The sequence below is a fragment of the Centroberyx gerrardi genome, chromosome 20 (assembly GCF_048128805.1).
Source record: "Centroberyx gerrardi isolate f3 chromosome 20, fCenGer3.hap1.cur.20231027, whole genome shotgun sequence".
Lineage (NCBI taxonomy): Eukaryota > Metazoa > Chordata > Actinopteri > Beryciformes > Berycidae > Centroberyx > Centroberyx gerrardi.
This window is the reverse complement of record NC_136016.1, coordinates 16,803,727-16,828,166: the sequence shown is the minus strand read 5'-3', so window position 1 is coordinate 16,828,166 and position 24,440 is coordinate 16,803,727. Positions and strand designations below refer to the sequence as shown.

The 24,440-nt window shown below is 41.9% G+C and overlaps 4 protein-coding genes across 5 annotated transcripts; 3 read left to right on the top strand and 1 right to left on the bottom strand.

Annotated features, from left to right (window-relative positions):
• The first annotated feature begins 987 nt into the window (after positions 1–987).
• On the top strand, positions 988–3,631 carry LOC139918066 (ferritin, lower subunit). Its single transcript, XM_071907330.2, has 5 exons — positions 988–1,114; positions 1,965–2,068; positions 2,269–2,415; positions 2,589–2,714; positions 3,054–3,631. Exons 2-5 carry the CDS (start codon positions 1,967–1,969, stop codon positions 3,201–3,203), a joined length of 525 nt encoding a protein of 174 aa, XP_071763431.1. The 5' UTR covers positions 988–1,114; positions 1,965–1,966; the 3' UTR covers positions 3,204–3,631.
• A 1,861-nt stretch (positions 3,632–5,492) lies between these two features.
• On the top strand, positions 5,493–10,796 carry LOC139918087 (synaptotagmin-A-like). 2 transcript variants are annotated; one of them, XM_071907359.2, is made up of 9 exons: positions 5,493–5,568; positions 6,568–6,777; positions 7,874–8,049; positions 8,193–8,291; positions 8,493–8,660; positions 9,117–9,284; positions 9,565–9,682; positions 9,852–9,985; positions 10,078–10,796. In XM_071907359.2, exons 2-9 carry the CDS (start codon positions 6,573–6,575, stop codon positions 10,285–10,287), a joined length of 1,278 nt encoding a protein of 425 aa, XP_071763460.1. In that variant the 5' UTR covers positions 5,493–5,568; positions 6,568–6,572; the 3' UTR covers positions 10,288–10,796. The 2 variants fall into 2 exon arrangements, with proteins under 2 accessions (XP_071763460.1, XP_071763461.1); XM_071907360.2 differs by lacking the exon at positions 5,493–5,568 and having other exon boundaries at positions 6,573–6,653; positions 6,696–6,777; positions 8,202–8,291.
• A 988-nt stretch (positions 10,797–11,784) lies between these two features.
• On the top strand, positions 11,785–15,101 carry dnaaf3l (dynein axonemal assembly factor 3 like). The gene is made up of 11 exons (XM_071907351.2): positions 11,785–11,862; positions 12,134–12,244; positions 12,330–12,423; positions 12,526–12,680; positions 12,814–13,005; positions 13,212–13,334; positions 13,446–13,568; positions 13,724–13,883; positions 14,286–14,400; positions 14,605–14,679; positions 14,957–15,101. Exons 1-11 carry the CDS (start codon positions 11,785–11,787, stop codon positions 15,099–15,101), a joined length of 1,371 nt encoding a protein of 456 aa, XP_071763452.2.
• A 579-nt stretch (positions 15,102–15,680) lies between these two features.
• LOC139918090 (troponin T, slow skeletal muscle-like) lies at positions 15,681–17,766 on the bottom strand. Its single transcript, XM_071907363.1, has 8 exons — positions 17,712–17,766; positions 17,500–17,616; positions 17,235–17,312; positions 16,944–17,057; positions 16,670–16,779; positions 16,231–16,321; positions 16,107–16,147; positions 15,681–15,726 (listed from the first exon to the last, which is right to left on the bottom strand). The coding sequence occupies exons 2-8, from the start codon at positions 17,596–17,598 to the stop codon at positions 15,681–15,683; spliced, it is 579 nt and encodes a 192-aa protein (XP_071763464.1). The 5' UTR covers positions 17,599–17,616; positions 17,712–17,766.
• Positions 17,767–24,440: the final 6,674 nt, after the last annotated feature.

Here is a 24,440-nt window from a genome sequence, read left to right as displayed (position 1 = left end):
GGAAGAGTTATCATGTTCACAAATTGGACTGATTGGACTGTCTTTGACCTTACAAATTTCATACATTAATTCTTAATTAATTAATTCAGAAAAACTCTGAAAAGTGGATCCAGCTGTTTGAGTCAGTATATCATCAGCAGCATCTATGCCCATTTTTTTCAAATGTCAAGGTGATTTATGGGTCTGGCCCTGCTTCCCTCCCTATTGCACTATAGCATGAAAACAATTAATTTGTTCCTGCAGAAACAAAGGCCTGGATACAACAGGAAATTGTATTGTTCAACGGTCATTTTATGTAGATTGTGTTCTCCTGTCTATTGTAAGTAGATTGTTCCACTATTTTGGTTTGTTTATATTACTTTACCCCCTTCACTACCAATAACCCTAACCAGGGTCCTTATCCCACACCCACCATTATGGCTATTTCTTATATTTTTGCCACTGTCCTTTTCTTGCTGTGTCTTTCATTTGTCTTGATTATGAAGCACTTTGTAAACTTTGTTTTAGAAAAGCGCTGTACAAATAAAGTTATCATCATGATTTAGTTATTATAGGACAGACATGAGTCATACTAAACATCACTTGCTGGGTCACAGGTTCTTGGTAGGAGGATTTCCCAACTGCTATAAATAACAGTGACATGTAATAATTTGGTACACTGTGCAAATACAAGCAAGATGTAAGCATGGGTGTATTTTCATAATACACGAGGATATTTTGTTCTTGTATAAGCAAGGGTTTAACTCTCAGTTTCCCATTCAGAAATACTGTAATGCACTAGGGAAACGACTATGGTGAAGTATGGTGCAGTAGTATATGGTCACTTTTATACAGCCTTATTAAAACTCTGAATCATCATTTATTTTCCTTTTTGATTTGGTTTAGGTTGAGATGGGAAATTGCCTGAGAGATGCTACGCGTCCCCAACACAAGAGGTGGCGGTAGATCTCTGTGTATCACCTCAGCTACATAATCACGACTAGATAAACTAGATCAACTGGCTAGCTGCAAGGACAGTTTGTTCATGGAGTAAACAAAGATCGTGGTACAAGCGAGAAGAGAGTGTAGCCAGATACAGTATTTTCAAGGTGGACTAGTTACTTTCCCAGAGCGGGTGAGTGACAAAGACAAGGCCTGATAAATAAAAAAATAAATAAACTGTAGCTAGACTCCGGTTCAGACGGTGTAACATTGTGTCTGGTGTTGTTTACGTAGATAACCTAGCTAACTAGCTAGCTAACTAGTTACAGTCCGAGTGCACTTTAAAACTTAGTTAAGCAACATTAGCTAACACGCTATGTTAGCTTGCTTGAAACGAAGATAGTAGTTCTTGTGTTCGGTTATTTCATCGAACAACGACGACAGATAATTCAGCTTTGTTTGGGTAACGTCGCTTTTATCCTACACGGACTAACGTTATGTTGCATAACCTAACCAAGCTAGCTAGTTACATATCAGGCTAACGTTAAGGTAACCACTAACGTTATCCTCAATTTGCTAACGTAAGAGAAACAGCTGCGATCTGACTGACACAACCCACCTGAACCCACTTCACATCACGACACATGACTTCAGTCTGGTTGATGTTTTATAGAAGCCTTTAACATCGGATACATAAAGCTGGCCAGCGAGAAAAGTGCACAGCTTCTGTCAACTTTCCCCAGAAGGCGTTTAAAACGTTATCGTTATCTAGCTTGCTGACAATAGAAAGACTGTCCGGGTTCAGGTGAGAAACGGGTTTTCTGTTTCTTCAGGATTGTTAACGTTACCTGTTATCGTAAGACTTAACAGCAACTTTAACGTTTGCTCTAGGATGGCTTCGTGTAACATACATTTAATGTGGGATACATGAAATTTACCTCTTTGGGATTATCGCTTGACTGGCAGTCGTCTAGCCTAATACTACCATGTTTTGCTAGTGGTCAGCCTAATAACTTTTTTTGTTTTAAATTTGTGTCACTTAGAAATGCAGTCCCTGGTGAAACACAACCTCCACGCGGAGAGCGAGGCAGACATCAACAGACTTACCAACATGAAGCTGACTGCATCCTACACCTACCTTGCTCTGGTATGATTTCTCTAACTATAATACACAGCAGTTGAGTACTTAATGATATACATAATGTTATGCAATGTATTTGATTCCTGTCATTGCACTGATACCAAAATGTTTACAGTAATTATTTCATTTCATTGTTGTTGGGGATCGCCTCTACCCTTCTTATCACTTGTGTCTGCACTACATTTTCTTGGTATTTTGTCTTCCAGGGGATGTATTTTGACAGGGATGACATCGCCTTGCCAAACTTCTCCACTTTTTTCCTGGAGCGTTCGGTGAAGGAGAGGGACCAGGCAGAGAAGCTGCTGGAATATCAGAACATGAGAGGGGGCCAGATTTTGCTTCAGACCATTGCGGTGAGTCCACAATTTTTGTTTTCAAAAAGTAAACAGTGCTCTGACTGTCAAGCAGCCTGATTTAATTTCCTCGTGTTTTCTTCCCAAGATTATTTCTTCCCAGCCAAGTACTGTTTGATTATTATTCATTTATCAGTACATTTCTTTATCTCGTTTTTAACTTTTTATTCTAGAAACCAAGTAGAGAGGATTGGAGAGGTGGCCTTGATGCAATGTCCTTTTCTCTGGACTATCAGAAGTCCCTCAACACGTGTATCATTGATGTGCACCGCAGAGCTGGTATTAACAGTGACCCTCACGTAAGTTTGACATAATATTAGATCTGGTTGTACGTAGTTTACAAGATCACAAGTGTTTTATGTTAATTCTGCCTACTTTAAAGGCTCATGGTTGTCCCTGAGGAAGCGATTGTTACACAGGTTACACATTAAACATAAATGATTTTTGTGAGTTCAAACTATATTGAGCAACAATACAACAGTCAGAAAGATATGAGGGATGTGCTTATCTTTGTGTTCAGCCACTATACATGCCTCCTGAGCTTCTGCTTTATCATGTCAACCGTGTGTCCTATTTTTAACACTTACGTATCCACGTTTCAGTACTGTTTTACACCGTCTGTCTTACTTCCTTTTTAGCTGTGCGACTTCCTTGAGCGGGACTTCCTCACTGACAGCCATGACACCATCAAGAAGCTGGGCGACTACAACGGCAGTCTGACCCGTCTCACCTCCACTGAGACACACGGTTCTATGGGAGAATACCTTTTTGATAAGCACACTCTTTAAGGTCCATAGTGACACAAGCTCCACATTTTAAAAGAGTGAAGGAGTCATACAGGGCATCACTCCCTCTCACACTGTGTGCCCTTTTCCGTTACAATGACTATATACATCATTTTTACACCCCAAAGCTCATTCTTGTACCTACAGCACATTCATACAGAAGTGCAAAGCAGAATGACAGAAAATACCTCAATTACTGACCTCAGTACTCCGGTGCTAAAAAGTACCACGTTTCTTTAGCTGTTTGAAAGAAATCACATGTTACAGTTACATATGCTCCACAAGTGTCATGCATTCCAACGTGAAATTTCTACCCTCATAACTATTTTGTAAAAGTGCATAGTATTTTGGTTTGAACAAAATGTTTTGAAAAATTTAAGGTTTTGAAATTAATGGAAAAATACACATTGGTTCAATTAAAATTATACAGACACCTTCTCTTTTGTATCAACTTATTTTTTACAGTGGCTCCCAGCTCTGCTACAGTTCATGTCTAATTGTTCAGACAGATAACAGTTGTCACAGCTGTCATGCAGTCTAAACACACACCCTGTGCTGTTTATAATGTCATGTCTGCACCTATAGAACATCACAGATAACAGTGGGACTTTGAGACTGAGATGCTTACTCACTGTTGGGTGGGAGCTTAATGTTTAACATTAGGCTACCAGACAGCCTGTGGTTACAAAAATTGTCAGTGCTGCTTTTCAGTAAATTACAGGTTATAACAAAGTTGAGATTCAGCTGAATACCCATGTCAACAGAGTGCATCACAACCAGGCAAATGTCCTGTTTTGCCCTGTGTGTGTTTCAGCTGCCCTCTACGAATCATACGAATACTACAGTTGTAAAATAGAAAGATTGGATCAATAGTTGGCAAATCTCTTAGGTCAAGAAATATTCTCCTGACATAATCAAGAACATGCTATGTGTTTATAAAACATCATTACCTGTGGCATGGGCTCTATTAACTGGCACATTACTAAAGCCATGGATGTGAGTTTAAAGTAGTGGAAAGTCTGGAAATTAACATATGCATATCAAGTTTAACACTCAATATCATATTTTTGAGCTTGTAAGTATTTCCACACGTATTCATTCAATGTTTATTTGAATAGGGACAGATACATAGACATACAACATTTAAAACAAAATAGTCTCTCACATATAACATTAATAGCAGTGATTCTCAACCTTTTTCATATTAAGGACCCCTGATTTAGTCCACATTAGGACCACAGACCCCCATTTGATAAGATTTCTTCTCTCGGACCCAAATCTGAAAATATTTTTATTGTTAGATATGATTTTGTCCAGAATTCTATGTGTTGTAGGTAGAGAGATAACAGAGAAACTATGATAAAAACAGTCATTCTTCTACATTCTCTAATTGTGTTAATTTTATTGTAAATGAAATAATGGTGAAGTTTAACATTTCATCAATTTGCTAGGGACCTCCTGGAACCCCCTCAAGGACCCCTGGTGGTCCCCGGACCCCACGTTGAGAACCATTGATTTATAGCATAAGCTCATTTCCAATGTTTGTCCCTAGATGGGCTTTTGTTAACAGATATAAAATATTAAATGTAAATGTTTTCATATCCTACAAATAATGTGTTTTGGAGCAAAAAAAGTTTTTCAAGGAAGTCCAGCAGAGGACTTCTGTTTTTTTCCAGCGCACCTTATAAAGTTAACTATTAGAGAAGGCTGTCGATTGTTGGACTGGAGCCACCAAGATGTCCAGATGAGGCAGAGCAAACACGGCAGCATGCCTGGGGATTACCACTCACTGCGTTCTAAATGTGGGTATGTGTTTTGTACAGTAAAATGGAAAGCTAAGGGACGGGGAGCATGGAATATCCACTCTCATGAAAGTAGTCCGTAGATTGATGATTGACCGCCAGGACAGCTATGCCAAGGGGATTAGTGAGAAAGGACTGGATGCACTACAATCTCCACTCTAATGGATAAACTCGACCACGACCGCAATGATGTCTCATCAATGTAATGAATAGGCAGTCACTCTTCATTCTCAACAAGGAACGCCTTAAACTGTTCAATACGTGTGAGATTGTTTCAGTGGAAAAGTAATGAAAGAAAAGGAGGCTGTTGCTCTTTATGCATCTTCAATCAGACATAAAGCAACAGATGTGTTGTCAGCATACTAATATAGGGAGGAGGGGTAGGGGGGGATTAAACACAGCACTGCTTTAGTGATTTGCCAGCGCTTTAGCTTAGATGGAATGGGTTGGAGGAAGCCTGGCAGTCAGAGCCATTGGCATACAGAGGAACGAGGGGGACAATGGGTGTGTGAGGGGAAACAGCATTAAATATATTTTGATATAAAAGTAAAGGAATATACTACCAGGTAAGCTGCATATTGCATTATATATTAAACATTTTTATTGTGATAAAGTTATGTCGTATTTTGTTTTGATCTTCTTAACTAGTTATACAGTAAGTTAACTTCTTAACTGGCACATTTGATATGAACAATGTTTTACCAGCACCAGCCCTAACAAAAAGCTGAGACTGATGGAAATGATTTACAGATCAGAACTGAGTGATTTATTTATTGTGAATGGACTCCAAGTGATCATTCGATAATGTCTGCATTTCATTCAACATCTCACTCAGTTTGTGTTCAAAACGGGTGCAGCTAGAAAAACGTCTTTTAACTCTCATCAAATTCTTTGGCAAATATTTCTTTGCGACACGAAATGTGCCAAGGGTTCATGTGCACTATATTCTAAAAATGTAGTGTTTCGTTTTGTTTTTTGACAGTTAAATTTGGTAGGAAGAGGCTCATGGAAGTTGTGAACACCAAGACTGGGATTTCCCCTCAGTGTGGGCTGTATTCCACTAGACTTCCTTCTTGGATATACGTAGCCATCATTCCTGAAACCTTTCAGAGACAGTTGGGTGGGAGAGACTGGAACAGAGGCCGTGGGTGGGGAAAAGAGAGGGAGCAGACCATCCCCTATTTATTTAAGCTTTGAGGATCTGGGATTTTGGATTAATATTGTATCGCCAGTGTTTAATCCAGTTACGTGTAGAGGGAGTGAGAAGGGAGAAATAGGCGGAGAGAGAGAAATGGAAAAGGGAGAAATGGGTAAGGGGGGGTGAGAGCGTGGGTTGTGGGACGGGCGAGATGACAGAGAGAATGAGAGTAACAGAGGGATTAGGGTCAGCCATGTTGAGCATCTGGCTTAGAGATGTCCTGTGCTGTGTGAAGCCCTGGAACTGTGTGATGCATGAACATATGGATTACACAGCAAAGTTGTGTTCTCTCGCCACAACAGGGAAGGGCAATATAATACACACACAACACAATATGAATAACTGCATTGATTCTGCCGTTTTACAGCTGACATGAGGTTGGCTAGAGCGGAGGTCCGGGCCCGACGGGCTGCGGAGCCTTCTGAACCGGAGCCGGAGGCCGCACCAGAGCCGGCTCACCATGAACACGAACACGAACACGAACACGAGCACGAGCACCCCCACACAGAGCACCACCCCAGCCACGACTACAACCACATGAAGGACAAGTTCATGAACGAGATTGGTAGACTGTCACGTGAGTCCCTCCTGGCATTTGCAAGAAACTGGTTATTTATTTTTCTAAATTTTATTGTGCATTTTTGTTTTTACCTGTAAGCAAAGGGAAAATCCACCACAGAACACACGTTACTGCTGTCATATTGGACAGTTCAGCCTAGATTTGTTGACATGTCTCTCCCAAAGCGATAAACAAGAGAGCCAAGATACTCTTGATGTCATGAATTCCTGAAGCTGCTCCACTGAGGGTATAGGAGACTATTTTCGACACAGTCGGCAGTATACAAGATGATTTTACAAGGATATGGGAACATTTTCTAGTTCATAGCTGTCAACCATTTTCCAGTTTCATGGCTGAGAAAATCCAGGTGGGGGAAGTGAACGAGTATCGCTCTTCCCTCCCCCAACAACTACTGTTGCGGCGCCTTAAGTAAGGCATTTAACTGTGAACTGCTCCAGTGGAGCTGCTCAGGACTGTAGTTAGGACTGGGCCGCTCCCACCTGTGAGCGTGTAATTATATGACTGTGGAGCAGGGTGTTGCTGAAAACACGCATGCATGCTCAGCAAACCTCTCCTGGATGAATAAAGGTTAAAAAGAGGGAAATAACACTCATCAATGAAAAACCCTAACCCTAACAATCCATTGTTTTAAGCAACGCCAAATTTTACCTCTTAATGATGTCATGGATTATGCCCTTAGTGTTTTACAGCTTTGTAAAAGCTGTTTACGTTCACAGATATTGATTGAACAGTTTCAGATTATAGGAATAACCCGAGTTATCTGAGTGGATTTTTGTGATGTAATGATGTTGATGTAATCTCAAGCTATTGTGGAAGATTTAAATCCTCTTGAAAATCCTGAGGTACTACATGTTGTACTGCAACATGCTTGCACAAAGTCTTTGATAGAGAAGGAAGAGTTTAAAAATGTAGAGGATTATGCCATTTTTGCCATTTTACTCATTGAAAAAATCAAAGAGGTATATGATTTTTGTTTGTTTGTTTTTATGGGGGGGGGGGGGGAAGTCAGGTAACGACTCTGCCATAATAAGCATACTCCCATCATACATATGGCGAATACTGATATGTGAATTCACCTTTTTTTCTTTTGCAGTCCCCATGTGGGCAGTGGGAGCCATTGTTGTAGTGGTCCTGGTCTTGGTGGGATGCTGCATCTTCTGTCTTTTCAAAAAATGCTTTGCAAAAAAGAAAAAGCCCAAGAAAGTGAGGGAGACGAAGGGCGGTCGCCGGAGAAAGGCAAAGGAAGGGGAAGGAGAGGCTGGAGAGAAGGTATGGGGGGAACAGGGAAAAGATAATCCCAGTTATCCCATATTCCCAGTATCCCAGGTGCTTTAAATATAATCACAGAATCTTACCTGTGTGAATTAATCCCGTAGGATAAATATCCAGTGTGCTGATGCTTTATCTTGCAGGAGGGGGAGGTGAAGAAGGAAGGGGAGGAAGAGGAGAAAGAACAGGAAAAGTTGGGTAAGCTGGAGTTCTCCTTGGACTACAACTTCACAGATTCCCAGGTAGGTCCTGTGTGTCACCGGCTATGTGCAACAAACAAAACATTAGTCCATTATCAGTCTCATGATTTTCTGTATACTATCAGAGCAATCACTGGATAGAGCAGGGAGACTAAACAAATAATCATCTTACAGTGTTTTCATGAGTATTTACCCCTCTGCCTTCTGGTCGTCCTGACGCTTCTTCTTCTCTTGTCTCTGAAGCTCATAGTCGGCATCCTTCAGGCTCAGGATCTTGCTGCCATGGATATGGGGGGAACCTCCGACCCCTACGTCAAAGTCTTTCTGTTACCAGACAAAAAGAAGAAGTATGAGACCAAGGTCCAGCGCAAGAATTTGTGCCCCGTTTTCAACGAGACTTTCATCTTCAAGGTACATCATGTCTTGGCTTTGTGCCTTTGTTGACTTTATGTTGTGTGTCTTTTGTTTGTTGTTGTTGCTCTTGTCTTTATGTCTCTGCCCCAGCTTGTGTTGGTGTTCCAGGTTGTTGATGAGGTTTCACTTTTTGCCCCTCTGAGTTCATGGGGCAGAAGTTTGGCGTATGTCTCTACTTCCCTTCGTCTTTAGTCTCTCATTCCTTGAATGGCGTCTGTCAAGGTATCCCTCCCAAAAAAAACAAACAGTGCAGTATGTTGATGCATTTTTATTTGTCTCCTGTCACTACATGTTCTTTGTTATTTGTCTGGATTTGTAAAAAATTGTTACATGTAAACAAAATGATTGAGTTTGACATATTGTATCACTGATTATACATCCCAATGTTGATTATTAATTACTGAAAACTGTATGTCTCCTTTGTGACTTTGTGATAATTGCTTCTTTTTCAAGATCCCATATGCAGAGTTGGGTGGAAAGACCTTGGTGCTGCAAGTCTTTGATTTTGACCGTTTCTCCAAGCATGATATGATTGGGGAGATTAAGATTCCCATGAACAGTGTGGATTTGGGCCAGCCAATGCAACAATGGAGAGACGTGGAGAGTGGTGAGAAAGAAGAGGTATGACATACCATGTTTTCATTCATTTAATATTATAATTTATAGAAATCTGGAAGGTGGATTTTCACATGTAAAAATATGTTATAATATAGAAATGATTTAAGTATTCATAAGCTCTCTTCTAAACAATATATGCCACACCGCTCCCAGGAAAATTAATAAATCATAATCAGCAGATTTATAGAAAAAGTCTTCAATTGCCTTTGTTTGAACATCTTTTTCTTTCATTTCTGCCTTGATGGCATGCCATAATATTGTTCCCCAAATGTTTTCCTTTCAGCAAGAAAAACTGGGTGATATTTGCATTTCTTTACGCTACGTACCCACTGCTGGGAAACTGACGGTGAACATCATGGAGGCAAAGAACCTGAAAAAGATGGATGTTGGTGGCTTATCAGGTAATCAACCTCTAGCCATTAATGTCTGTTATTCTTACTCTATCAAATGTTTGCTACATTCCTCATCAAAATGGGTTGCTTCAGCAAACTTCAGTCCTTCTGTCTCATGAAGCAGCGAAATAACCCCAGAAAAACAAAACCTCATCAGCTTCTTTTCCTCTTCTGTAAGATCCATATGTGAAGATTGTTCTGCAGCAAAATGGGAAACGGCTTAAGAAGAAGAAGACAACAGTCAAGAAGAACACGCTCAATCCTTACTTTAATGAGAGTTTCAGCTTTGACGTCCCCTTTGAGCAGATACAGGTAGGCTGTGTCTTCACGTCAATGATCAATTTGAGATGTAACAGTGTGGATGTGCGGGCTGATTTGATAACTCTTCTTGCTTCTTTTTTCAGAAAGTGCAGGTCGTCATCACAGTGTTTGACTATGACAAGCTTGGGAGCAACGATCCCATTGGAAAGACCTTCATGGGTTATGGAGCCACAGGAGTCGGCCTGCGCCACTGGTCGGACATGTTGGCCAATCCCAGACGCCCAGTGGCCCAGTGGCACACTCTGCTGCCGGAAGAGGAAGTCGATGCGGCTGTTAAGGCGAAACCTCGTTAGAGTGATTCCTTTCTCAGTTCAGAAAATACATTTGTTGATATGTTTTTCAATGTTGATCCTGATGTTTTGTCAATTTGCATGTTCTGTTGCCATACCTTTTGTTCTTTGGAGATATTTGATAAGGTGTGTGTGTGTGTGTGTGTGTGTGTGTGTGTGTGTGTGTGTGTGTGTGTGTGTGATATGCTGATATGTTTTAGACATTTGGTTGTTTTCAAAACATCTGCCACCTCTTTGTCTAAATATATATTTGGAAAACCATATCCGTAAATGTGCATCTTTTGTGTATGCTCATACATAGGCCTAGTTATGAGGCTAAATAAAGGAAGGAATTCACAGTTATTCTTTGTCTTATGCTGATAAGTTGGTTTTAACTCTGAAGACGGGATAGTTTTAGTCTATAGCTACACTCATGTTTAGTAAACTAGGCCTTTTTTTGCTTGTTTTGTAGTGTTGTAAAAACAATACGGTATGGTGTTATGACAATGTCCTGAAAACGCTTGGCTATGTTCTGGGGCAAATAAACCCATATTGACTTGCCTTTTTTTTCTTGTAAATATCTCTTCATTATTATGAATGCTGCATCTTATGCAGCATCATATTACCACAGAATTGAATGGATAGAAAGGCCCCTCCCTCTTTGGTACACCTAACATGGCTTCCATAGAGTTTTGATAATGCTGTCATGTATGAACTTAATGGATGTACAAGCTTAACTGTTTCATGTGTGGACACGAACACAAGACTCAGGAAGTTAGTATGTTCATCATAACTGCCACTGAAATGTTCATACAAATGAATCTGTTGCCATGGTAACACATCACCTTTCTGAGCCTCATGCACCAAACCAACATAGATTTCCATTAGCAATCATGGCAGCCATTGTAATAAGAAGTGTACCAGCCAAATGACGATTCAAGAGTTAAATTTGAATGGGAACGACTGTTATATCAATTCATATTCCAATACCTTCACTGTAGTTTAGAACCATGAACATGGTCAGAGGCACCGATAGAGGGCGCCTCTCCCCCTTTATTGAGAAACTGCTGCCTAGCAACACATCCCAAACTTTCTGCTCAGACTGCCTCTGGTTTGTCAACAACCAGTTAACCTTACTCTGTTGTTACAGTTTACAATACAGTTTGTGCTGGACAGCCAGGTGAGTTTATCCATTGTATATCCTCTGGACGTAGATTATATGACATGTTTTATAACCATGGATAGGAGTAAGTGCCCTGGGTTAGCCTTAGCTACATTGATTTAACACTAACTGTTGACTAACGTTCATGCTAAGCTAACGTTAGTTATCTCACATCAGCACTGAGCCAACCAACCATTGACTATAACTTAGGCTATGTGCTAACGCTTCTATGTGCAATGAACAAACCAGCAAAAACATGACCTTAGCTGAAGTCTTCATGCAAACCACTGTTTCCTTTGGTCAAGAGACTAGTTAATTCAGCTAGCTGCACGGTTTCGTTTGTCTTTGATCTTCTCAGGATGAGTGCTGGACGGACATTTGAGGGCGCGGGCTGCATCACCTGGTGGGGCTTCAGCCCAGCGCGCGACCTACTGAGTGCAGGTGAGGCTCAGGCGCACGAGGATGTAGCTGATAAATTTCCACACACGTGTATCAGAGTAGGAATGATGGTTTTTAGTTTTTGTTTTTTAATGCTGATGGATTATGTACTATAATAACAGGTGGATGGGGAAACATATGTTGACCAAGGGTTTGAATGAATTTAGCCATTTACTCTTAATTACCTTTGGAAATATATGTTGCAGTTACTCTCTCTCTCTCTCTCTCTCTCTCTCTCTCTCTCTCTCTCTCTCCCCCTCTCTCTGTGAGACAGGCCCTGTGAGACAGGAAGGGGGTGTCAATGTTTTGCTGGTGGGCAGTGGAGATCTACGACACATCCTGAAGACCATCGCCAGTTTGCGGGACACAGACAGCCTTCATGTGAGCCCCGGTCTGTTTATCATGTGACCAGTGAGAATAGATTGCTGTAATGTGTAGTGTAAACTTCCTCTCTGCTCCCCTGTAGATATGGGTAATAGAAAACAGTATGGAGGTGGTGGCGAGACAGTTGCTGCTCCTCTATCTGGCTCTAACACCTCAGGAAAGTGTGGGACTTCATGGTGGGTCCACGTTGTAATGTATCTTATTTAATTACCTTATAATATATATAAAACTAGTTGTGTCCTAACCTGTAGCTTATCTCACCATGGTTTTATTCTCAGAGAAGACAGAGGTTTTCCTGGAGGTGTTTGGGAACAGTGAGATCCGCAGCCAGACGGAGGAGACACTGAGGCGCGCGGCATCCCAGCTCTCTCTGTCTGTTACTGACACACTGGAGACAGCCACACACTCCTGCCTGGACACAACTCAGCTCAAGGTGGGAAGACACTGTTTAATAAGTCTGTCCTTCAGTGTTTCTGTAAGATTTCAAACTATTTCATCTGAAATCAGACACTGAGGTCCGCTCAGTCAGAGAATCCTGCTGCTGTATAATTTGCATATTTCTACAGTACAAGGAGCGAGATGAGCTGGCCAGGATATTCAAGCTGTGGATCCAGCCTCCGTCCTCCTCGTCTTCATCTGCTCCTGTCTCGATAAGCAAGATCTGGGACGGCCGGGTCAGGCAGCACCTGGGAACACGCTACGACTCCAGGAAGGGCTGCTTCGACTGGGACCTTTCCATGAAGCTGCACCAGAAAGGGGTATCTGACCATTGTTTGCACCTTTTTTCTCTGTTGGCAGATTGTAACTGCTGCCCAAATCAATTTGAATTTGCTCCCAGAATTTATTCTTAAAAAGCGGCCAAGCAAACAGGCAACTCACAATGACACAGACTCTTTACGAAGTGATTTGGAGGCTTAGACGTTGTAATGTGGACACTCATTCTGTACTTGTTGTGTATCTTCAGTGCGGCGTCATCAACAAACAACAGTATGTTCGATGGAGGGAGCGGGGCGTGGCGTTTGAAATGAGGGAAGGTTCCTACCAAATAACTAATTCAACTTTGCTCTCCGCAAGAGTATTCAGTCATGTAAGTATTCTTTTTTTTGTAGTTTGACACAGTACATGATGCAGTGATTCTGTGATATCATGAAGGAACTCGACTTTCATTCTGTGTGTGTGTGTGTGTGTGTGTGTGTAGAGGGGTGACAAAGTGGCAGCTAGGGGCTACTGGGGAGACATTGTTTCCAGTCCTTACCTCTCCTTTGGCATTGAGACTGATGACAAGAGCCTGCTGCAGACACAGAATGGGCAACATATCAAGGTAAAATGTAATAACTACGTGGTTTGCATGTTTTCCATTGTTGTTTATGTCTGTGCCAGTTCAAACCATCAGTGTTCACTTGCAGTAAATTTTGTACATGTTGAAGAACGGGGTAATTCCTTCTTTTGTCCTCACTGCCTCCTCCATATCCTCAGACAGCCCAGGATATCTCCTTTGCCAATGTGCAGGCCTTGTTCCAGTCGTTGTCCTGTAGAAGGAGCAGCTCCACTCCTCCTCAGTCAGACAGAGAGACAACAGACGCAGAGGAGCCGACCTCACAGCCAGAGGGTTACCGCGAATCTGTCAGCATTAATGGTAAACGGCCACATATTAACATAAGCAGGCCTGTGGTTGTAGATGAGCAGCAGTGCAGTGCTGGTTAGAGCAGCAGTATTAGTTCACACAGTGACAAAAATGCACTCTAGCTCATACTGAAAGGGTTTAGACTCTGATGGATGAGCGAACTTGACGAAGACTTGTGACAAAGCACGTTGTTTGTTCCAGTGTGTTTTGATATCGCTGTTTAAATGCATTAAAGATATGTAAATGTGCACTGGGTCTGGAGGCTTCCAGCGCATGGCAGAATACTGTCATCGTTGTGAAGCCTGTGCTGATGTTTAGCACATGAAAAAATGATATATACTAGTGTATGTGATAAATGGAGTGAAACACATAACTTAATTGATTTTGTACTGAATCTACCCCAATCCTTTTCAGACCTGATGCATCTGAATGGGATCTCAGTCACCTTCTTGCCTTTGGACTCTCTTTCCAAAGTGCCAGAAAAACAGAAATACTCTCAGTTCTTCAACACCATCTACTGTTCTGCCAGGTGTGAGCCGTTTTTGCAAATCATTCAAATATCACGTGACATAATGCATAATGCATATATTTTGACATGGAAATAGAGTAACTGAACCTAAATATCTCAGAGTAGCCATTCACAGCCCAGTCATCTCTACTGCAGACTCATTTTGACTGCCAAGCATGTCTCACTGCCTGTATTTCTCTCTCCCTCTCGGTCAATATTGTAAAGCTCGGTGCACCAGTTGGGCCCTGCGCTGAGACAGATTGCAGCACCGAAAGCTGTTCTCATCGTGGAGTTGGCCAAGTGAGGGTTTTTATAGTAACAGGGCCTGTTACCATGGCGACAATTCAGTCACCAGACTAGAGCACGCAGTCATTCTGCCATGCACTACACATGACAAACACAAATCAGATTTTAGAGTATTAGCTGTTGTTTGTTAACCCATTCTTGTGTGTTTCAGTCTGCTGTGTTTACCACATATTCCATATTTCAGTTCAGTGATAGACACGATCATTTTTTAGTGAGAATAGTTTATATTTAAGTCTTTACATTTATCTTAATGTGTCCTCGTATATCTCAGGTACCTATTGGACCTGACCAGAGAGCAGGAAGCAGGCTTTGCACAGAAAGTGGTGAACGTCGCTGGAGAGGCTGGATTTGAGCCGAGGCACGAGGCGAAGAGCGATGATGACGTCCACGCCACGTTCACACTGCAGGAGGAGTGAAGCTGGCTGAATCCAGCCGAGCTCAGAACACATTTCACTCTGCTCTCACATCACCAGCACCTCCACCTCCACCTTCATATGATGAAACTCACTGAAAGTCAAGACCTCAGAGATTTTATGAGATCTTATGCAGTTTGAATAAGGAAGACTACTAGCCTATTTGTAGTAATTTGTCAAATGCCTCACATATAGTTATTCATTATTATTGTGCTTTGATTATTTTTCTAACTGTTGAGGAATTTTTGTTTGTGTTAGCTGCTTGAATTAGCTGCAAGACTGTTGATGAATTTTTCAATGTCTACATTTTCAGGAATGATAATAAAATTCTCTATATTTTTCATACTTGGAATTTAATTTCCCCTTTGAATTACACTGATAGAAAATGCCCATTTTAGTTGTATGTGCATTTTAATAATTATTTTGTGATTTGGAACTATTTCAGTAAATGCCACACAGCAAACAATTATTTTCCAGTTAGCTCAAGGGATGAAAAACTGCATCATTGCTGTAACATTTTCCTGAAACCAGTGAACTGTCTTCTTGCTTCTCTGTGCCTCCTGTGTGTGTGTGTGTGTGTGTTCACTTCCAGCGTCCTCCAACCTTTCCTTTACCGTGGCCTTTTTTGCTGGATGGAGAGGAGAAGAAAGAGTCAGAGAAGGTTATGAATAGTCATATTACACACAAATCAGAATCAGTAAATGCACGTGTGTCTGTCATTAAATGGGGATATAATGGCTTTATAACAGTTATATGTCCATACTGTTAGTTATCTTAGATTGTGCAAACAAAACCAATGGGGCACCTATTTAAGAGTTATGAGGGAGTTTTACATTTACTGCATGTGTGACAACAACACATTCAAAGTTTGACATCTTTGCATGCTCTATGCAAAGTGTTACGTATGTGAGGTTAAGAGTGGCATCTTAAAAGTGGCACTCTTGAGTATGTTGGGGGGGATGGAGAGGAAGGGGGTCACGGTACACTGAGACAAGCAAATCGACTCACAATTTCTGAGCATGTTGAATTCTGTTCAGGAGGACATTGATCTGAAGAAATAAAAAAAGACATTCAAATATGTGCTGGGAATCTGAAGTCACAAATGACGTGGAAGCCGACCTTTTCAGCTCACCTCGTACTTCTGCCTCCTCATCTTCTCAGTCAGGTCAAACTTCTCTGACTCCAGCTGGTAGATCCATCCCCACATTTCCTTGGCTCGCTCTCTGAAACAGCCATGAGAACATCAGCAATGGGAAACCACTGAACTGTGTGCTTTCACTGTTTTCAGTCCCTAATTTCTTACTTTTGGAGGATAATGGTGATGAAAAATCAATAGGGAATTTTCCACATCTGTTCCAAGCTTTGGCAAGCTTACCCAACTCAAAATGTCTACAACATGGGATGGAAAGTAGTAAGTGTTTATTTGAAACTATAATCCAACTGACAAATCATCCCTGCTGGCAACAAGGTGTATAAAGCTGCAGAAGTTATGCTAGATTATTTACAAGTTCCCACTATTTCCTTAGTTCAAAAACAGCCTCAAGGCTCTGAGGGTCCCGGTCTTAACTGACCTCAGGCCGTCTTCTCTCAGGTTGTCAGTGGCCAGCGGCATGCGTCTCTCCGCCAGAGTCTTCTTCTTTATCTCCCTCCCTGTCTGTTTCTTCCCTCTCCTCTGCTCTGCCTGCAGGAAACAATCAAACACATCCAACTTTCTATGAAAGATCAGACAGACACGTCAAGGCTCAGACCAGCATGCAGAGGATACATACGCTCCACATACAAAAACCAGCCCACAAATTCAATATTCCACTGAACAACCAGATATGATATGAGCGTTATGCTGACCTTAGCCAGGAAGCCTCCAAAGTGAGCCCCCATGTTGGAGAGCACTTTCTTCTTCTTGGCCTCATCCTCTGCCCTCTTCTTCGCCTCCTCATCCTCCTTCCTCTGTCTTTCCTCCTGAAGAACAAGACGGTATTTTCTTCTTTCTTGGAAACTCAAAACTTATAAAGTACACATTAATAGTTCAATTCATTTTGATTTGACCATGGTAATTTAGCAGATTATCAACAGGCATGGCTACAACGACATATGTAATACAGTACTAATTCAAAAGCCCCTGCATTCGTTATTTACCGCAATCCTTGTCTGTCTGTCTCGCTCTTTTTCAGCTCTCACGCGCTGCTGCTCAGCTCTTTCTGCCCGCCGGCTCTCCTACAACAGAACGACTACATGTTGCATCATCTGGCACATTCACACACACAGCTCATTAAATCACCGACCATTCTCCACATTGGTCAGTGCATCCTCACATCTCTTTCTTCCAGACAAACAGATGGGGGGGGGGAAAGAGGTTGGACAAAAATAGAGTATGGGAATGGAAGGGAGAGAAAGGCATTACGATCCTGTCTTTGAGCCCAATCAGCTCCTCTTCCTCTTTCTTCCTCTGGTCAAAGTGGACGTCGATCAGAGTCTGCAGCTCCAGCAGATCCTTCTCCATCCTCTTCCTGTGGATGTCCTGAGAGGGACCAGTGGATGCATGGATCGCATTAATGCTGTTATTAGAATAATCATGTATGCATTTCATTCAGAAGGGTTTTAGGGGAAACGTACATCAAAGTCTACCCGCTCTCCCTCAGGGATTTTGGGGGCAGCAAGCTGTGAGACCGGCGGCCTGTAAAGGAACATGAAAGCACTTCTGACACATTTAAAATACATATCAATGTATTTATTTCATGACAGACTGTTACTTCTCTGTGCTATACTATCCTTGGAGGCAGATCAGATTATTTTCAATGCTATACAATGCAGATATCAGTGGTAAACATTGAAAATATTCTCAAATGTATTCTCATGTGAATGCTCATACATACTTGTATTTGGGTCGTTCTTCTTCAGTATGTCAGCCAGAATGGAAATGAAAAAGTGAATTAATAACCAGAGAGAGTGTGGCCAGTTTACTTTCAAAACCCACTGTGTTAGACTAGAAAACACAAGATCAATTCAAGGAAAACTCTTGAGAGGCAAAGAAGCAATGTAGCAATAAATGACACAGCACACTAGTCAAAAAGAAAATTGGATCAAACCTGAGGTTAAACACACTGAAAACCCACAGTGCTGTACAGCCATTCTGCTTATTAACTATGATTTGTGTACTGCAATACAACAGGAAGAACATTTTGTGTGTGTTCAAAAAAGGATTAAGGTTTAGATTTCATTTAGACAGAAATTATAGCCACACTTGCTATTAAATACTATACTATCCACTTTTGTACAAACAATCCCTTTGTCAGGTCAGGAATTAAACCTTGAAGTTATGTTTCTCAGTTTCACTGCTCTTACAGTTAGTGGTCTTTGGCTTTGAAGGCCAGTATACTGATTCAATGTTCCTTGACCGTTTATGGGCAGAAATTTACATTCAGGAAACAGGAACACATTTCTGGGAAATATATTTTGCATGCTGCCTACACAGGACTCAGCAGCCTTACACGAACACGACGGGCTCGGTGAGTGTTGAAGCTAAAAGCAAACATCATAAGGCAAAACATAATTTACATTTTATAATCCCTCCTGTGGGGACATGTGATGTTTTGACTCTGATACAGCCTCATGTGAAGCCGTGTTGCCGGTGAAAGTTATATCTGATGGGAGTTAAGTGGATGAAATCAACACAGTTTAGCGTCGAAATCTCACCTCCCTCTCCCTGCTCCTCCTCTTCCTCTGAAGAAAGAAAGAATGAGTAACAGAGTGGCCAGATGAGAGGAGAGAGGAGAGATGAAACAACTACAAATTCATAAAACCCCAATGTCCTTACCCTCCTGATGCCTGATGAGAAAGAAATAAAAGAATATATCAATCACACCATAAACAGAAGGTAATGTATCATGCATGTACAGAAGTTTGTCAACATGAAACAGGGATTTAACTGATAAGATTGGACGACTCACTCATGCTCTTCTTCTACATCAGACATGGTGACACTGGAGAGAGAGAACCATACAAGACAAACATTACTGATTCATATTCACATTAGAACATTATATTATTCAGTTTTCATGATTTTGTTTTCAAATATAATATGGCTCAGGATAGTTTAGTTAAATCTATTGCATGAATTTGTAGACCAAGTCCTCACAGGCAGAATAGTCACAATACTGGACCTGATTCAGATAAGGTGAACCTGCTGATTGGAGACTTTCCAGTTCAAATTCAGATACAGATTGGGAGGATTTTAGCAATGTTTTAGTGAGGAGAGACACTGGAGTTAGTCTGAAACTGCCTATAAAATTTTTGAAAATGCACTAAATTTAACCACTCAAACAAAATCAAATTTTAACAATGTAACAAATGTATAACATTTTAACAATTTAACAATCAACATATTTGATCATATATGTATATAGAGGAAAAATTGAATTCCTATATTCCTATATGATACATGTCAAAGTTGTTATTTTAATACTATAACAAACTCATTACTACACTAACATGACAGTCCAGGTGGCTCAGATGTAAAAGTTGTAAAAGAGTTATCCTTTTGTGTCATGGTGTCAGAGTATCAGAGGGCACAAAGTACACGACTTGTGTGCGGTGGCCGCTGGGGGTGAACCACACCTTCAACACGGGTCACTGTTTTTGCTGCGAGAACAAGATTAAGGGAAAGGCCATTTGTAGCTAATGAGCTAGGAATAGAAAGGGGCCGGGGGACTCGGCTGGAACAGTGTCCTGTTACCCAGATAAGAGCAAGGTATCAGCTGGCCAATCCTCCGTGTTTAATTTGATTTGCAAGAGAGAACGTGGGATGGAGAGATTAAGCCGGTCTGCAGGCCACTATTAACACCAGCCAAGTCCACTATTATCATTTGATCTACTCACAGCCCCACTGAACTGCAGGGATGTAGTCAATAAACCAAGTCTCATGTAGCCCCATAAATACATGAGCCCCATAAATACACTTATTTCATCATTCTTGACCATAACTTTACTAGTTTCTATATTTGAGTGTGATTTACAGTTGATATACAGGAGATAGTATAGTATGATGCTACAGAGAGCAAAGGGACCTAGTCAAAACAATCTGAAGAGCTGCTTATAGGCATTTAGACTGACTCAACATACAGAATGAGGACCCACGCCTGACCATGGGGGTTTCTGGCCAGACACCCCAACAATGGAGACAATTTTCCAAACACTATCTTCAATGCCAGCAACTGGAGGCCTTCCCAGACCAACTGTCTTTGAGTGCATTAACATGGCAGATCAAGGACTGAAGCCGCCTGAGTCGCTTCGATCCCTCCATAGTTAGCTTTTAGCCCAGACCTCAGAGCATGAGCATGTGGATCTGAGTAAACATGGGCACCAGGACAAAAGGCAGATGAGGGATTGGGAGAGGAATTCATCACGTTGCTTCATTGTGGAACGGTTCTGGCCAAACTGACAGACAGAGACAACCTCAACAGGAGAGACAGAGAGACAGGGAGACAGGGAGACAGAGAGACAGGGAGACAGAGAGACAGAGAGACAGGGAGACAGAGAGACAGAGAGACAGAGAGACAGGGAGACAGGGAGACAGAGAGACAGGGAGACAAAGAGACAGAGAGACAGAGAGACAGAGAGACAGGGAGACAGGGAGACAGGGAGACAGAGAGACAGAGAGACAGAGAGACAGAGAGACAGGGAGACAGAGAGACAGAGAGACAGGGAGACAGAGAGACAGAGAGACAGAGAGACAGGGAGACAGAGAGACAGGGAGACAGGGAGACAGGGAGACAGAGAGACAGGGAGACAAGGAGACAGAGAGACAGAGAGACAGAGAGACAGGGAGACAGGGAGACAGAGAGACAGGGAGACAGGGAGACAGAGAGACAGAGAGACAGGGAGACAGAGAGACAGGGAGACAGAGACAGAGAGACAGGGAGACAGGGAGACAGAGAGACAGGGAGACAGAGAGACAGAGAGACAGGGAGACAGAGAGACAGGGAGACAGGGAGACAGAGACAGGGAGACAGGGAGACAGAGAGACAGAGACAGGGAGACAGGGAGACAGAGACAGGGAGACAGGGAGACAGGGAGACAGAGAGACAGAGAGACAGGGAGACAGGGAGACAGAGAGACAGGGAGACAGGGAGACAGGGAGACAGAGACAGAGAGACAGGGAGACAGGGAGACAGGGAGACAGAGAGACAGAGAGACAGGGAGACAGGGAGACAGAGAGACAGGGAGACAGGGAGACAGGGAGACAGAGACAGGGAGACAGAGAGACAGAGAGACAGAGAGACAGGGAGACAGGGAGACAGAGAGACAGGGAGACAGAGACAGAGAGACAGGGAGACAGAGACAGGGAGACAGGGAGACAGAGAGACAGGGAGACAGGGAGACAGAGACAGAGAGACAGGGAGACAGAGACAGAGAGACAGGGAGACAGAGACAGAGAGACAGGGAGACAGAGACAGGGAGACAGGGAGACAGGGAGACAGAGACAGGGAGACAGGGAGACAGAGAGACAGAGAGACAGGGAGACAGAGAGACAGGGAGACAGAGACAGAGAGACAGGGAGACAGAGACAGAGAGACAGGGAGACAGAGACAGAGAGACAGGGAGACAGAGACAGGGAGACAGGGAGACAGAGAGACAGGGAGACAGAGACAGAGAGACAGGGAGACAGGGAGACAGAGACAGGGAGACAGAGAGACAGAGACAGGGAGACAGGGAGACAGAGACAGAGAGACAGGGAGACAGGGAGACAGAGACAGGGAGACAGGGAGACAGAGAGACAGAGAGACAGGGAGACAGAGAGACAGGGAGACAGAGAGACAGGGAGACAGAGAGACAGAGAGACAGAGAGACAGAGAGACAGAGAGACAGGGAGACAGGGAGACAGGGAGACAGGGAGACAGAGAGACAGGGAGACAGGGAGACAGGGAGACAGAGAGACAGGGAGACAGAGAGACAGAGAGACAGAGAGACAGGGAGACAGGGAGACAGGCCAAGGGCACCGAAAATAACTCCTGGGTTCCTGATTTTAGAAATAAATTATATAATATATGACGCCTTTATGTGACTGAAAGAATTCAAGATTGATTGGGTATATTCAGTCAGAACAACTTGTGTTGGTTAAAGATAGAATCTGGAATTTATTTCATCATTTATATTCATCTTTAATTCACCAACATTTACATGTTCTTGAGGAGTTTAACCTTTAAGCTTTTTCAAACTTTCATAAGCCATCATAGCTCATGTAACATACAGGCCAGTTTAATTCCCAAGATTACAAACAACAATGTAAACAAAATGTGTACAGCCTTAAAATACATGCAAGACTCGTCGTCAATCCAATAAAGCACTATGTAATCAAAGCCAGTAGTGGCACTTTCACAGTACACAAAAAGTGTATCAACAGGGGGCGCTATACTGTAATTAAGGATTGTGCCTAATAATAATGATGGGGAACTGTGTTTAAGACATGAAAAGCCCAAATATCAACAGTGCTTTGATGGTTGATGGGATTAAAATCCTACCTGCAATACTAACTTTATATTACTTCTACAGCAAGAGGTATTGACTGAAAATATTCCAGAAAGACAGTAAACTCCTGCTTCTAGATGGTTCAAATCAAGACTCTGTTCAAGACCATGAGGAACATGTTGGTTTAGCAAAACACTGCAGAAGAAGAAAAGGGAAACTACATACCTGCACAAAAACGATACAGGAAAAGAAGAACGACAGTCACTGCCGAGGAAAACCAGTGGAGTCACAACTAGAGGGGAGACAGAGGTTTATATAAGGGATCCTCCGGGGGGACAAGGAGGTGACGAGGACTGAAATGTGTGTGTGAGTGTGTGTGAGTGTGTGTGTGTGTGTGGCATGGGTTAGTAAAGATGGACAGGATGGGGACTATGTGGATTATTGGCGGCTTTTGGGAGAACAAGCTGAAGTCTGACAGGCAGCATAATGAGCGAAGGGATTGTTGCTGACCTCACAGCTGAAACAAGACACAAAAAGACAGGTGGCAGGAGCGCAGATGGACAGAGAGGAGAGACAGAACGACGCAAAACACACAGAGGTGAACTGAAGAGAAAGGTGGTAAATGAATCAATGTGGGTGAAGGCGGCAGTTTGCTCTTTCTCCACTTTCTTTTAAGGGTGAGTTGTGAATAAAAGCTGATGTGTCCTTTCACAGAGGAAAACTTTCTAAACTCTCACTCTAGCAGCAGCTCTCCACCTTTGAAAAGTGATTCCTACACAAGCATGCATTGGGATAAAATAAAGATATATGAAACAAAAATATATATAAAGATATAAGATAAATAAGATATCCAACATTTGAAAACCGTGATGTCCATTTTGACAAAATTGTTGGCATGAAAGTCATATTTTTTTATGAACAATTATTGATTTTGATAGTCATCCTGAAACCTTTAACCTTTCTGAGGATGCAGTCAACTGTAAATACTTAAGTCAACTCTAAAATGTTGAATGATGAATATCAGGGAACATTTTTATCAAATGGATTTTTGGCATTTTGGAATGAAATCTTTCAAATCTGTGCTGACACTGTTGATTACCTTGCAGTCTCTGAAAAGTAATTAGGCACTTGAATTGATTTGACTTTGCACAAAAGCAAACTGAATGAGGCAAAGCTTAGGTTAATAACATTTTCACCCACTTTCAAATTTGTTTTTGTCCCTAATACAAAGATTAAGTTTACATTGCTCCCTTATACAAATAGTCAACAAAATACAAGCGGATAAAAGTATATAGTAGAAAGGCTAACTGTCATGTCGGTTGTCCCACTCTTTCCCCTCGTGGATTTCTGAGTCAGTGTATCTCACGAAATTGGTTTTAAAGGTGATGTTTTTGCATGTTTTAGCCCATTGACAACAGGCTACGGTCAGAACAAGAAGATACATTTTTGGTATGAACAGTATTGCACAGCAACAAATTCATTTGTTGTTTGGTTAAAAAGTTATAGCATTTTATCAGGAGTTCCAATATGTTCCTGGATAAAGAAAACATATATACCCATTCTTCATTTGTAGTTAAATCTTATGTAATCAAGATATTCAGCTGAGGGTTGTGGTGTGTATATGCATGTTTTCATGTAGAAGGAATTGCATAGCTCTACTGTCAGTTATCTGCATGTTAAATATGTATTTAATATTGTGTGATACAATGTTGAGCAATAAAAATAAAACATGTTTAATACTAATATGTGCTCAACAGTGGTTTTATTTGCCGTGGTGTCAGCCACGATCTGTACCAACAGCCCAACTCGATCTGTATGACTCCTTACAGATACTGTTGTGAGATGCAAATATGTCATAACCTTTATAGTGCTGTGGCG